Here is a 16,192-nt window from a genome sequence, read left to right on the forward strand (position 1 = left end):
AGAAAGAATGAACTTTCTTTGTTAACATTAGTAACATAAATAAATGTAATATAAAGTTTAATCATAAAATAAAATTACCCTAGTAACAAAATCAGTTTCAATTTATTATACTGTCATCCAGTGTACAAACTGCTTTTCATACACGTTCACTTAACCTTCACAACAATTCTGACTGTGAGAAACACTAGCCCTCTTTGATAAAGAAGAAAATTAAGGATAATAGAACTGTGATTTGCTTAAACAGACACAACCCTAGTTCGCAGTAAAGACAAACCTAAACAAATTCTCTAAAATGAAATCTGATATTCCTTCTCCTGTATCACTTCTTTAAAAAAATAGGGAGAAATATTTTCATTCTGAGAGGTACAATGTAAGTAAAACTAGCATGAATACATATAGAACTTCATTGACTTGCAGTTTTATATTTATTAGGAGGTCATGTCTACATCTGTTTTTTTATGCATCAAATGAAATTTAAACAGAGTTTCTATTAAATCATCTACCTATTAAAACCTGTATTCTTTGAACAGGAGCTACTTAAGGGGATCATGAGTTATTCCATACCCTCTCTTTCTTTTTCCTTCTCTTGCTGCTTGCCTTTGGAAATTCTTTGTTAGCATCTACAATAAGGGAAACAAACTTAGAGAGGAAAGGCACAACATATCAACCAAACTTGTCCACAGGTTTGTTGTTTTTGCTTTAAAAATAAAGTTAATAGGGAAAGAAGTTTAAGACTGGTAATTAAGATTCATTTTTGATGACCTGTGGCACCAAAAATTTGATGCTTTTGAACTGTGGTGTTGGAGAAGACTCTTGAGAGTCCCTTGGACTGCAAGGAGATCCAACCAGTCCATCCTAAAGGAAATCAGTCCTGAATATTCATTGGAAGGACTGATGCTGAAGCTGAAACTCCAATACTTTGGTGACCTGATGCGAAGAGCTGACTCACTGGAAAAGACCCTGATGCTGGGAAAGATTGAAGGCTGGAGGAGAGGGGATGACAGGATGAGATGGTTGGATGGCATCACTGACTCAATGGACATGAGTTTGAGTAAACTCCGGGAGTTGGTGATGGACAGGGCGGCCTGGCATGCTGCAGTCCATGGGGTTGCAAAGAGTCAGACACGACTGAGCGACTGAACAGAACTGAACTGTTATTTTCAAAAGTTTATATACGACTGAACTGAACTGAACTGTTATTTTCAAAACTTTATATAATCAATATTCCTTCCAGTGGTACTTTAGAACCAAAAGATAGCTGCCTGGAATTCTTTTCTGTTTAAAATTAATTATTTGCATTGTATCTTATGTGCACACAAACCACAATAATTACTCATGAACCTCATTTGGCACAGGTACTTCTTTTGCACATATCATGTTATAATTTCAGTACCACATAAATAACAATGCCAATTTTCCAAGAGTAAGATTGCACAAGTCTAGATTTTTTTTTAAAGGATTGGGAAGAAAACAAATATGTAGTATAATTACTAGCTTAAAGTAGACAGGCCCAGACAAATTGTATTACATTCCTTCCCTATCAAATGCAGTACTTGAGACAATTTAAAAAAATGTTTTTCTGATAATCATCCCACCTATAGTTTTAATCACATTCTGAGCAATACTTGCATATTTAGGGGTCAATCAGATGTTCTTTAAAATCTATAATGTATGACAAACGTGCTGCATGTCAAGTGGTTGGGAAAGGAGAAAAGACAAGATTTAAAATAGATTCTGTATTTATTCAGGGCATGAACTTCATGACAATTCTTTGCTTCCATTTTAAGGTAATTTCACAATCACACCATTTAACAGTGATTGCTTTCCCGAAGATCAAAAATATGTTAATGCAAACTTTTCAAAAGTAGGCAGAAATGCATAAAAGTTTGTTTTGTTGCAGAATATAAGCAATTTCTGCCTTGAATACACCCACGATATGGATGACTACTATGTTGATACCATAGCCCTCCTCTCACTGGCACTTCCAGTTTCTTTTATATCTACACTTTCTTGCTTTGCATTCTACTGCCACAAAATAATAATAATAAACACTACCACACTCCTGGGAAGACTAGATCCATAACACTCCTTCCAACTAGCATGGAATTCTAAGTACTCAGTGCTCTGAATTAAACCTCTTTGTGGCTGACTACCATACATACTAATATACATAATGAGAAAAGATGATGACTGATCTATTTCATTATTGCTTTAGAGTCTTTAACACTAAGTAAAAATTCTGCTTTATTGTCTATCAAATATAATTTTACACTCTACAAACTTTAACTACTGTTCAGAAGGCATTTTTCTTCTCTGAGAAAGAAATGCATTTTAACTTAGAAAATAAACCTATGTGAAGATTTTGAAAGGTCAGAAAACATATATATACATATATATATATAAATATCTTGAGACAGGTTTTCCTTTTGTTAATTTTAGTAGATGAGAAGAGAAACAGAGCATCAATGACCCAAAACAATTTCTTAATTTCAACTTCTGAATTTCAACTGCACAGCATTAGAATTACAGATTTTGGAAAAAGAATAATCTACTTTAACAGACTGGTATAAAGAAAAATGCAAGGAGATTGTGGAGTCAGAGCTGGAAGTCACCTTGCAAGATAATTCACCTTTTAAGCTGCCTGAAAGTTCAGCTTTCCTTTAAAATGGGTTCCCAAAAACCAATATGCAGTTCTCAGAGAACATCCAAGAGGCTAGCGAAATGCCATCAAATTCGAGTATACCAAATAAATAAAATAGCACCTAACAACTAAAGCTGCAATGACATCACCCCCAGGAAAATACTGGCTGTAAAATTCTACACCCCACTACCTTAAGTCTGCTCATTTCCAAGTTCAGTGAGTGGTTTCATGAGATAACAAAATTGTACAGAAAAGCTCTTACAACTTTTCCCTCATCTTTTAAGCTACAGTTTTTGGGGTTTTTTTGGTTTTTTATCATGTCCAACAGGAAGATCCTAGATTCCCTGCTAAAGATATGGATAAGGCTTTACACTTTTCAACATACTCTTGGCATTTTCAAAACTGACCTTTTCTTTTTATTTGCAATTGTTTGCTTAAACCACTCTCTAGTTTTTTTCTCCTTTTTGTCTACTCAAGTAAGCATTATGCTAAACAGGTGAAACAGGAGCTTGCAGAAACTCTGTGCCCACTGTCCTAACAGCGTTAGCAATTCAATAATTCAATCAAGGTAAAAGGAAATTGAGAGACTCGTGGCTGGTTCAAAATACAGAAAAACTAAACACAGAAATTATATACCTGAATCCAATCTCTATAACTCAAGGGGAAGGAAACAAGAGTCCTTTGTAAATAAGAGAAACATTACTCCGAGGAAATGTTTTCCATAAGACCCAACATGATGCTTTGAGATCTTGAAGCTGCTATAGACCACAGTGCTATCTTGTTATTCACATTCTGACACTCAGAGACCACGATGATTCAGTGATAAGCTTGGGCAAATCCTGGCTCTGGCATTTCACTTTACTTTCCACTGGGGAAAATTTTATTATATTTTAAAGCCTTCTGGGAACAAAATCACCTTACATCTTATTCTAATCTTTAAATTGACCTCAAAATAGAATACAGTTTTCCATTACATCACTTTTGCCAACAGACTTTCCTAGAGTTTAAGTGATTTCTTATTAGCTTTAAAATAACTTAAAATTTAAAACACTAAACTTCCCATAGCACCATTCTCAGAGACAAGTATATTTCCATTCATAAGCTCTCTTTTTTAAAAAAAGATATTGGAATATAGTTGATTTACAATGTTGTGTCAATTTCAAAAATCAGTTATACATACACATATATCCATTCTTTTTGCTAGATTATTTTCCCATAAGGGCCATTACAGAGTACTGAGTAGAGTTTCCTGAGCTATACGTTAGGCCCTTATTAGTTATCTATTTTATATACGGCAGTGTGTATATGTCAGTCCCGAACTCCCAGGGTATCCCTCTCCCTTCCCTTATCCCCTGGTGACTATAAGTGTGTCTTCTACATTCATGATCTACTTTTGTTTTGTAAGTAAGTTCATATATATGCTTTTGTTTTAGATTGCCTTCCCCATATAAGCTATCTCATGTGATATTTGTCTTCTCTGTGCCTGACTTACTTCACTCAGCATGACAATCTCTAGATCCATCCGTGTTGCTATCTCTCTTATGGATTAACGCAATAACCTTCTCAATGGCCTTCCTGCTTTCCCTTTTGCCCTCTGAACAGCAACATGAGTCACATTAGGACTCTCTTCTGCTGAAATTTTTCTCTGGCTTCCCACTGAATTGAGGATCTTGTCACGACTACCAGGTCCTGTCATGCTCCGGCCCCCGTTCATCGTGCTAACCTTGCTTCTTCTTGCCATGCCGTGCCCTCTGCCTGAACGCATCTCTGCATTCTTCTCTTCCTGACTTAGGCTTCCTGGGTGGCTCAGTGGCAAAGAATCCACCTGCCAAGGCTTGCCACTTGCAGGAGGTATGGGTTCGAGCCCTGGGTCGAGAAGATCCGCCTGGAGAAGGAGATGGTAACCCACTCCAGTGCCCTTGCCTGGGAAATCCCATGGCCAGAAGAGCTTGCTGGGTCACAGTCCATGGGGTTGCAAAGAGCTGGACACGACTGAGCACATATGCACATACGTTGATTCCCTGGCTGATTTGGTTTCATCCTTTAAGCTTCATCTTAACTGTTACCTGCTCTGAGAGCTCCTGAACCAGTCTGCTCTAGAGCACCTCCTACTCCTTGCTCTGGTTCCACTATCGACTCTGCATCCCACACATGAACTTCCTATGGAGCACTTGTCACCACTGATAATGGCCTTGTTCTTCAGGGCACTGACTGATTTTGGGTTTCCTCCAGGAGGGAGCCTGTTTACCTTGTCTTTCTAGTCTCTCTGAATTAAAGAATAAACCAACAAATACAAATTGAGGAAGGAAAACAACTAAAATGAAGCTTCCTAATACAACAACATGTATAAAATTTCAGTCATTAAAAAAATTAATTTATTTATTTTAATTGACCATTTTTTAAAACTTCTTTTTCTTCACAGCATCAACTAGCACTGCCTATGAACTGTACTGACCTGCTGCCTAAATATTCATTTCAATAGTCAACATTTTGACACCTCTCTCTTCATTGCATTACTCCCCAAGGCCTGTTGATTCTTGCATCTAATTATTTCAATCTTTGGTCCTAATCCCATTTCTCAACACCAGCTCCAATTCTCCCAGTTAATACTCTGACTCTTCTGTGGATCACAGTAAAGGCCTCTTAACTGTTCCCTCACTGTCAGTCTCCACATATTCTATTCCAGACAGATGCATCTTTTAACCTATCAACTCACTTTCCCCCCCAAAAATAAAAAAATTCCTTTGTTCTTAGTACAGTAGGTCCAAGCTTCTCAAAAACCAAATTATATTCAACTGTATTCTTCCCATCTGAATCAGTCAATAACATTTCCCACTAACCGGTTAAACAATTCCTCTGGTCTCCTCGAATACTTCTTTGCCTTCAAAATAAGTCAGGCTCATTCTCTCTTGGTATTTTTGCTTAACTATCTCACAGACTGGGAGGCTTTTATTCCCTCCACCAATCTAAACCAAATCATTTTCTTCAAAGCGTACCTCAAACTCAACTTCTCTAATTAAGTTTTCCCCATTCTAGCCCACATATTCTTTCCTTTTTCTCTTCTTTTAACATTGAAACCATCATTCCATGTAATATTTGATTCTACAAGACCCATTTCTGTTATTATTCCATTATTTCCTACCTGTAAATTTTATCTCCCAAATTAGATTGCAAACCAAAACTGTGTTCTTGTTTCCTTTTACACTCCCAGCAGCAGCAAAAGTAGCAGAGATTTCAGCAGGAGCTACTATGCTGACTTGATTTACACAGTCCTAAAGATGAATCCCTTCAATTACAAACAACCATTTTGGATGGCCTGTAATTCCTAAACGGACTTCCCAAATTGCTCAGTGGTAAAGAATCTGCCTGCAATGCAGGAGGTACAGGTTCTATCCCTGGGTGAGAAAGATTCCCCTAGAGGAGGAAATGGCAACCCACTCCAGTATTTCTGCCTGGGAAATCCCATGGGCAAAGGAGCCTGGCAGGCTACAGTCCATAGTGTTGACAAAGAGTTGGACAGGACTGATCGACTCAACAACAGCTCCTAAATAGCTCATACTCTCTGTTGCCCCTAATCTTGCCCACATGAACCCCCGATGCCTACAAAGCCCTCATTTTATTAATGTCTTTAATTACCTGAAGTGTTAGTTATTCAGTTGTGTCAAACTCTTTGTGACCCCGTGGACTGTAGCCCACCAGGCTCCTCTGTCCCTGGAATTCTCCAGGCAAGAATACTGGAGTGGGATGCCATTTCCTTTTCCAGGGGATCTTCCCAGTACATTCGCATTAAATGCTCTTAAACCATAGCACCTGGCAGGCTATAGGGTAAATGACAATTTGCCTACTGATCTCCCTGACTGGTCTGTGTGCCACTTGGGCCCAAACAATTTACCTCTTATCTTTACAGTAGCAGACAAATCATGTTTTATTATTTACTGAATAAATAAATGAACAAAAATGTTAGTAACCTGTTTAAGGAATTAAGAATTTAGTGTAACAAGTTATTAACTTAATATTATGTAATTTCCAACAAGCTTTAGTTCCTCTCATTTAGAATCTCCACCTGTTTTTTTAATTCCAAAAATAATTATTAAGCATCCACTATGTGTGAGGCATTGGGGGATACAGAAAAGACTCAAACACACACAAAAATTCCTGAACTTGCATCTTACTAGATGACCTAAGCAATGGAGAACAGTATTTGCTCTGAATTAGTTGGAATCCAGAGAGTATTTCTGAGCCACAAGTTTCTCTATCCAGGGATGCAGGAGCTGAGATGATGCTGGCTTGGGCCAAAATGGTGGCAGTTTGAATGGGGAGCAGTAGTTAAATTCTAAATCTCCTTTATAGGCATAGCCAGCAGGGCTGACTGACGAACTGGGAGGAAGGAATGAGAGAAAAAGAATAGTCGAGAATGTACGTTAGTCTGTGCCACTGTGAAATGGAATTTGTGAAGGGTTTGGAAGGATATGGTTTTGGAAAGAGCATGTAGATATATGAAGAGATTCTCTTAAATTAGACCTTAAATTTTAACATTCTATTTTGTATAACTGAACTTCTCCTGAGCATATCTGTAATGAAGAGTAAGGGTCACTCTGACTTCTTAGATAAATTGTCTACACTGAGTAGAAAAATCTGGGACAGTGTCAGCCAGTGCAGCTCCATGAAACACTGCCTGTATCAGGCACCCTACAAAAAGCCACTGAAACGGATCCTCCCAGACGGTCTCAAGTTTATTGTTTAAACAACTAATCCAATGCAGCTTAGTGCTAGAGGTTACAATTGCCTCAATTTCTAAAAACCATTTCAAAGGTCAGACAATTATTATCATTAGCAATATTAACAATTACACTGAATTTTATTAAATAATTACTTGGATGTCAAATGGAGACTTATGAAAAAGGCCAAATGTTTATCTTGCCCTAGACCATAAAACTAGTCTGAGGTCAGAGGAGACTGCCTTGACCTTAGAGTAGAAGACCATGGAGTAAATGTCAGTGACCTAGAATGACTTAATCAACCTAAGATTAAAGCCTAAGGTAGAACAGTAAGAGATGTGGGCTGTCAGGGAGCTACCTAAACAACCTAAATAATCAGCTACTGTGCTTAATGGCTATAATTTGGGGTAAGGCTGGTAATAATGGTTTATTTTTTTTCATGTGTTGAAGTATATGTCTGCAAAACTTACTGAATTTGGGATTCAAAAACTGAGACTGTTTATAAACATAGGATGCAACAGTAAGTCTGGATAATGACTAAGTGTCTTGGAGAATAATTTAGTGGTGGTCATGATGAGCTATAACGTGGACTTTTTGAGTTTTCACTGGGCAGAAACAAACCATTCTCACTCTGTCTGTGAGCTTTTTTTTCCTTCCAGACTCTAAGTAGTTTACACAATAAACAGTTATTTCCATAGTAGAAATGGCCAAGCTGTCTAAGTTCCATAGTTAACCTATTATTATGGTCAGAAATCAAGGTTGCCATTCTTCCAGATTTTCACAGCCACATAACTTTTGACCTAGCTGATGGAAATGTAAGAGTAAACAGAGTTCTTTGACCTCTTAACGAAGGCAAACATCAACATGCTAAGGTATTTATTTCACTGGCAAGTGATTCAGCAAGAAAAGGCATTACAGTGCATCCACATAATGATAGGACACTACTAATCCCTCTCAAAGGAAAATTTAAGCAAGAGCTCATCCATAAACTGCCCATGTTCTCTTATTCAGGACTTTGATAGAAGTACTCATTTGAAAACTGTAGGCACTTCATGATCTACCAATGACAAACAATAAAATTAAAGCCTTTAGAAAATTAATTCACGTGCCCAAATCAGAGGTCAGGCTCATGAGAGGAAATCTCATCACAAGCCGGAGAATTCCCTTCACACACATATTTTCTGCATTCCTGTGATGGGTTCATTTTCTTCCCTTTGTTGAAAATTATGCTTTAAACCTACCTCCTTCCATGAAATAAGATAGCTGTAACCCCTCCCAATTCTCACAGCACGGGAAGCATAGCTTTCACTACGGGGTCTGCATTTATATCCTCGGAATATTTCTTGGGCACTGAAGAAAGACAGCAGAGAAATTGCCTACATGTACCCATTCTGCTGCCTAGTGGGTGCTGAGTGGATGCAGTCAGTCCCAAAAAAGAGACCATGTTCCACTTTCAAACACTATGACATTCAACGTGATTAAAAGATAAAAGGTCAAGGGCTTAAAGTTTCATTCCTTTTGTAATCCTCATATTTCACTGTTAATTTTTTACAGATTTGTGTTACTGGAAAAACATAATGCATAAAAAGGTCTGAAGCAATCATAATAGACAACCACATAAGAATGGAACAATCTGCTAAAATGTAGAGTTAAATTTTATAAGTTGAACAAGGTAATATCCAATAAGAACTTCACGAAAAGAATGTCAAAACTGTACTCAAATCATTTCTTTCTGTACTAAAGAATCAAAGATGCAGGAAATTTTTAAACTACTTGTCCCCTCCACCAAAATCATCATGTCAAGCCATTTCTTGATGTTCTTGCCCATTAGTCAAAGGACTCAACTGAACTGTTCCCGAGTTTTGGGTGGATTTTAAACAACTCAGTATTCTGAATCAGTAATTCATTTTCATCATTCCTTTGTTCAAACTTTTAAACTCTCTTTTCAGAATCAATTTAGTAGACTAGTTTTCTACCTTGAGAGGACCATTTTGACCAACTGTAAAAAAAAATTCAAACAAATGAATTTTAACTCACAAGCTGTACCAAAATTAAACAACAAAATAAGTTGTCTCCTACCTATGGTTGTAATAACAGTGCCAGCAAAGAAGAAGGAACTTCCCAAATCCCAGTGACTGATTTGATTGGAGGTGTTTCCTAAAGGTATAATCCCTGCATTTATTGCTGCCACTATTTGCTGCAAGTTTAAAAAGAAATTTATCAGTACACATGAATCACATGGAGGCATCAAACAGCATATATTCCCCCCCAGACAACCAATTAGTCAAAGAGCATCAATTCTAAGGTCTACTCTTCCATTTAAAGTATACACTATAGATTAAAACTTTACACTAAAGAATTTAATACATTGAATTATAAGAAAAGTTTATTTGATATCAAGAGAATGGATCTGCATAAAGTTTATTATATAGTGTTATGATATGCATTCATAATGTCATCCAGTACCATTGTTAGCAATTTATTTGAATTAACAACTAAATACAGCAATAAGTTTAATAAGCACCACCGAGTTAAAAATATCAGATCGCCAACTACAATTTAAGTAGTATGTAATAGCTTCATCAAAAAAAACACAAGTTTTTCCAAAATGCTAGTCATTTTGAATGGTAAATATAAGTATCCAATCCTGGACTGTGTACAACAGTATAGAGTATAAAATCAGTTGTCGTTATTCAATCGCTACATACAGTGTACCAGGCTTCCCTGTCCTTCACCATCTCCCGGAGTTTGCTCAAACTCATGATAAAATCAGTAAGGTCCAACAAAACAGGCTAAGATGACAAGGAACAGGCAATTCACTTCACCATCAAGCTTAAGTCAATCCATTGATATCGAGATTCTTAGAATCTCTACAGATTTTTATAAATTCTATGACAGTGTACATCACCAATGACTTGTAAATGACAGTCAACAATATTCATACAGGAACACTAGAATCTAGATGCTGCCTTGAGTAGTAATACTGGGAGAGGGACAGAAAGATGATACCATAATCCCTTCTCAATCATCAGGTGTTAGGGAGGGAAGACAGAGCTCCAGAAACACAAACACAGAAGAGAATAAGGAGAAAATGTATAGTGAAAGAGATACATATAGATTGTGGCAAAAGACGTTTCTGTTGGAAATATAGTTTTTAAATATTTATCATGTAATTTCCAGATTTTAAAATTGGAAGGAACTTCATTTGATAGGCAAAGAAATTAAAGACCTAGAGAGGTAAAGTGACTTGTTTAAAGTCATACAGTTTATTGGCAAATGGACAAAAACTACACTGGGAAAATGGACATGCTACCCAAAGAACTTACTGTCAGATGTAAAAGAGCAGGTAATCTCGAGCTGAAATGCAATATAAAATTTCACTTGTTTGACTTGTTTTAATCCATGGGTTAAAACTTCAACAGTTAATTGAATTGTAAGCTTTTATTTACTTTAACAACAGTATGTATTCATGGCTTAAAAAGTTTAGGAAAATACAGAAAGGAATAAAGAAGATAATACAAATTATTCATAATTCCAGAATTGAGAGACAACTACAGTTAATGTATTAAGGTGTCTACTCCAGGCATTCATACATACATAGCCAGACTTATGCACTATATGAAATGTATTCTCTATTTTTATTTAATATTATTCTACATGTGGTTTTCCTTGCAATTATATTTACTTAATCATTGCCCAATATGTAGACATACATGCTGTTCTAAAGTTTGTCTTATTATAACTTGTCTTATTATAAAAACTGCTGTTATGAACATATTTGTGTATAAATATTTTTTCATTTCTGAATATTTTTGTGGAAGAGATTACTAGAAATAAATTTGCCATATTAAAGATTATGAATATTTTAAAGCACTTGATGTACAGTAACAAATAGTTATCCAAGAAGGCAGTTACAATTTATAATTTCCCCCACAGCAATTTACAAATGCAATTTACCTCTAATATTAATAATCTATCTTAGCGGAACTGATAGGAATTGTTTACATTTATTTGTCCTCTATTGTGAGCGAAGTTGAGTGCTAATGTTTCCTTTAACATATACTAAATGCACATGAATATACATATGTACACATATATGCATAGAAGACAATGAAGCTAGTGGTGAGATCACTGATTTTCTTTATCTGACTCTCTACTATAAATATAATATCAGATAAGAAGGTCTTCCTGATAATCCTTCTTTGAAAAATATTTTTTGCAGCTACTAACCTATTATTCTCGTATAAACTTTAGAATTATTTAGTTAAATTTTATAGCAATTTTCATTTTCACAGGTTTAAAATATTTTTGCTGTTTAGATATATGTGTAATCTATAAATTAAGTAAGGAAAATGAATACCACTAGGATAGTGAAACTTCCCATCAAACAACATGGTGTGAATCTTCAATTTCTGAATCTCCTTTCATATTCTGAAATAAGAGCATTTTTTATTATACTTCACATAGACCTATAAGGCTATTGTTAGATATTTTCCTTTTTTTCTGTTTTAAATTACAATTGGTTATTGCATTGTACACACAAATATGGGCTTCCCGGGTGGTTCAGTGGTAAAGAAACTGCCTCCCAATGCAGGAGACACAGGTTCAATCCCTGTGTCGGGAAGATCCCCAGAGGAGGACATGACAACCCACTCCAGTATTCTTGCCTGGGATATCCCATGGACAGAGGGGCCTGGTGGGCTAGTCATAGGGTCACAAAGAGTGGGACACAACTGGGTGACTGAGCACACACACAAACACAAATATATATTTCTCTGAGTCAGCAACTCTCAAATTTTTTTATCTCAAAAACAATTTACAGTCTCAAAGACTATTGCAGACATCTAGGAACATCGGAATGTGAGTTATAACTATTGATACTTATATTTTTGTTTGAATTTCTAACTTTCAAATGTTTTGATTAATCACATAAAAATAACAATAAGTGTTAACACATTTTTATGAAAAAGAATTATGTTTTCCAAAACAAAGATTTAGTGAGAAGACAGGCATTGTTTTAGGATTTTATAAATCTCTGAAATGCCAGGCTTAATATAAAACAGTTACACTCTAATATATGCTTCTGCATCCAATCTGGAAAACAATATGGCAATTCCTCAAAAAATTAAAAACAGAACTACCACACAATCCAACAGTTCTACCTCTTGGTATTTATCCAAAAAACATGAAAATCACTAATTCAAAAAGATACATGGACTTCTATGTTCAATTCAACATTATTTACAATAGTCAAGATATGGAAGCAATCTGAGGGCCCATCAATAGACAAATGGATACATGTACAATAGAATATTACTCTGCCGTAAAAAAGAGGGAAATCTTGCCATCTGCAACATGAAGGGACCTAGAGGGTATTATGCTAAGTGAAATTAGTCAGAAAGAAAGAAAAATACCATATGATTTCACTCATAAATGAAATTTTAAAAATAAACAAAGCAAAACATAAACAAAAACATAGATACAAAGGACAAACTAGTGGTTGGTAGAGGGGGAAGGGGAGGGAGTTGAGTAAAATAAATAAAGGGGATTAAGAGTACAAACTTCCTTATAAAATAAATAAGTCACCAGGGTGTAATATATAGCAAAAATTTCCTTATAAAGTAAATGTCACAAGGATGTAATATACAGCAAAAGGAATATAGTCAGTAATACTCTAATAATTTTGTATAGAACAGGAGGTTACTAGATTTATCAGGATGATTATTCTGTAATATATTTAAATGTTGAATCATTATGATTTACAACTGAAATTAATATAATATTGTATGCTAACTGTACTTTAATTAAAAAGTATATCTTCAACATATTCATTTATTCCAAAATATTTACCAATTGTTTATGGCGCTAGGCAATGAAGAAACAACAGAAAAGTAAAAACATGGGTGATATAATTGAGAAAATATAAGACATGTCTGTAGATTCCACTTAATTAAGTAAAATTAATTATTTTATTCACTAGAAGCCAGCTAATTCCTCCAACAAATGACAATATAACATCCATAGCCAGCATCATCATTTTAGTTTATTGTTTTGCTTGTCGATGACAAGGCTTGCAGCATTACCCAGACAGTTGGATAAATTCCACAAATTATTTAAATCCAAAAGAAGCACATGTAGACTTAGAGACAGTAATGTCTGGCAATGTGTGGGTTGTAAATAGTTATCACAGAGCTGTGATTATTGCAACAGAGGCTTTAGATGGAACAAGGACCATGTCAAATCACTGTGAGTATGAGTCTACCATGAGGTCCTTTCTCTGAAATATTCTTGTAAATTTATTTTATCTATTGGTACAAGGTCCCTTGGTCAACATCCAAAGGACATCAGATGCCCTTGGCACTGGCACAGACCTAAGAGTCTCTGTAATTTCAATGTCAGTTCAGGCCATCAGAGCACTTAGCAAACGCCTTCCTGAGAAGTGTTCCCGTATGTGTCAGATTATGTGATTAAAGCCAATCACCTCAATAATAACTCACTTTCCCACTAAAGACAACTTTTGTGGACCACCATATTGACAATTTATGAATAAATTGTATTTTTTAGGTTAGGGTAAAGGAAATGTACAATCCTCTGCATTTAATCCTAACATATTATTACCTGAAGTATTGATTAAGAGAGGACTTCCAAACATAAAACCTACAATAGAAATAGTATACAATAATCTTCGATGGATTCACACTCAATTTTGCTTTTCAGTTCATCTACAATCATAGAACATGCATTAAGAAAAGGCAGTTGCATTAAATATATCTATCTATCTATCTATCTATCTATATATATATATATACCCACAAAGTTACAAAAAATTGTACAAATCTAACCAAGTAAATATATATGTATAGTGAAAAAAAAAGGAAATGAAAGGCAGTTGCATACATGATTCTATTCAAGAACAGGAACTTAAACTTAAGAAACAGAGCTCTGAGAGGCTTATACTCCTAGAGTTGATAAAGGTAATTGCTCTTAAAAGTAATTATTAAAAAAACATCTTGGTTTCCATGACAATAGTGGCTTTAGAATCAAAGTTCATTGACTTCTAACGGGAATTCGCACATTCTTGAATTGTACTGTTTATGTCTCAGTGTCATCTGGCATTTTGGAACTGTATCGAGCTTTAACACCAAACCATGCTAAGACACCCTTACTTGTAAGACACTAGTATAGGCTCGGAACTCAAGGCAATCAATGACAATCATGAAAATGTTCCTGGGAGTCCAATGCCTAGGAACAACTTTCACATGTGTTATAAAGTACTTGACTAACTTTAAGGAATAGCTATTAGAAAGTAAGCAACCCCAGGGAAGGCCTGAAGAACACATTGTTTTCAGAGTAGGTTATATTGTGAATCTTAAAATACAATTTCTGATTTCACGTTTTTTTCTCCTTTGCTCAGATGCTCAGATGTTCATGTTTACCAGAACAATACAGATTGTTCTGAAAGCCTACTACAGATTCCTACCCTGTTAATATTATAATCAAGATTTCACTGAAATATGCTATTACACCTATAATCCTAAAAACAGGATCACGCTAGTAATCTCAAAGTGATACAAGAATTTCAAACTGCAGATGCAAGGCACTGGTATCTAATTGGGATTCAAAAATGATGTACAGGGCTTCCCCAGTGCCTCAGCAATAAAGAATCCATTTGCAATGCAGGAGATGCAGATTCAATCCCTGGGTTGGGAAGATTCCCTAGAGGAGGGCATGGCAACCCACTCCAGTATTCTTGCCTGGAAAATTCCACAAACAGAGGAGCCTGACAGGCTATAGTCTATAGAGTTATAAAGAGTCAGACGTGACTTAAGTGATAGAACCCACATGCACAATGATGTACATGTAACTGCTTCAGTGACAACTTCTTTTAATTGAATATTTAAGACTGATCTCACATTTTCTCCTCTGAAAAAGGACATTATTCCTACTAAACTGATACAATAGCTAAATCCAACTATAGTTATACTGACATCTGTATAATTACAGTTCCTCAAAGTTCCTCAAAGAGGAACAAATACTCTTGCTAAATTTCTGTAAGACACAGTTTTATACCTTTTTGGTCACTATATCCTTGTGGGGGAACTAATTTCATCCTGAGGAGGCTCCTCTTTAGGAAAGAAGTCAAATCACGCATCTGACCATCTCACACAGGTCTGACCACTTCAACCATGTAAACAAGACTATTTTGAAAGACTTGAAGAATGCTTAATGAGGAAAGCAAAATAATGATGTTCTCAGTGCCAAATGACTTTGTGGGAAGACATTATGTAGGTATCATTGCTATTTATTGTTATGCTACAAAAAACAGTCATCATCCATCAATAATATGCAGCAATGCTTGAGAACTTTTGCCAAAGGCTACAGGATCCTTATGCTTATCCTTAATCTTCCGGCTATGCACCAATATACCATGATTACCTAATATCAGATGATGTGAGCTGCTTTGGAACCAGAAAGTGAAAGTTGCTCAGTCGTGTCCAACTCTTTGCCACCCCATGGACTATATAGTACATGGAATTCTCCAGCAAGAATACTGGAGTTGATAGCCTTTCCTTCTCTAGGGACTTTTCCCAACCCAGGGATCGAACCCAGGTCTCCCGCATTGCAGGTGGATTCTTTACCAGCTGAGCCACAAGGGAAGCCCAAGAATACTGGAGTGGGTAGCCTATCCCTATTCCAGAGGATCTTCCCGACCCAGGAATTGAACCGGGGTCTCCTGCATTGCAGGTGGATTCTTTACCAACTGAGCTATCAGGGAAGCCCCAGAGAGAACCAGAGAGTATCTCCAAATGGCCTTTACCCTTACAGACTCAGC

General features: G+C 36.0%; 1 protein-coding gene across 3 annotated transcripts in view; it reads right to left on the reverse strand.

The window, feature by feature from the left end:
• The window catches only part of KCNK2 (potassium two pore domain channel subfamily K member 2), a 120,031-nt gene that overhangs the window by 73,156 nt on the left and 30,683 nt on the right, over nt 1–16,192 (reverse strand). For all 3 annotated transcript variants that reach the window (XM_065937211.1, XM_065937210.1, XM_065937209.1), the window contains exon 3: nt 9,439–9,556. In XM_065937211.1, the coding sequence (XP_065793283.1) occupies nt 9,439–9,556 (118 nt within the window). The remainder of the gene's footprint in view (nt 1–9,438; nt 9,557–16,192) is intronic.

The sequence above is a fragment of the Muntiacus reevesi genome, chromosome 5, assembly GCF_963930625.1.
Source record: "Muntiacus reevesi chromosome 5, mMunRee1.1, whole genome shotgun sequence".
Classification (NCBI taxonomy): domain Eukaryota; kingdom Metazoa; phylum Chordata; class Mammalia; order Artiodactyla; family Cervidae; genus Muntiacus; species Muntiacus reevesi.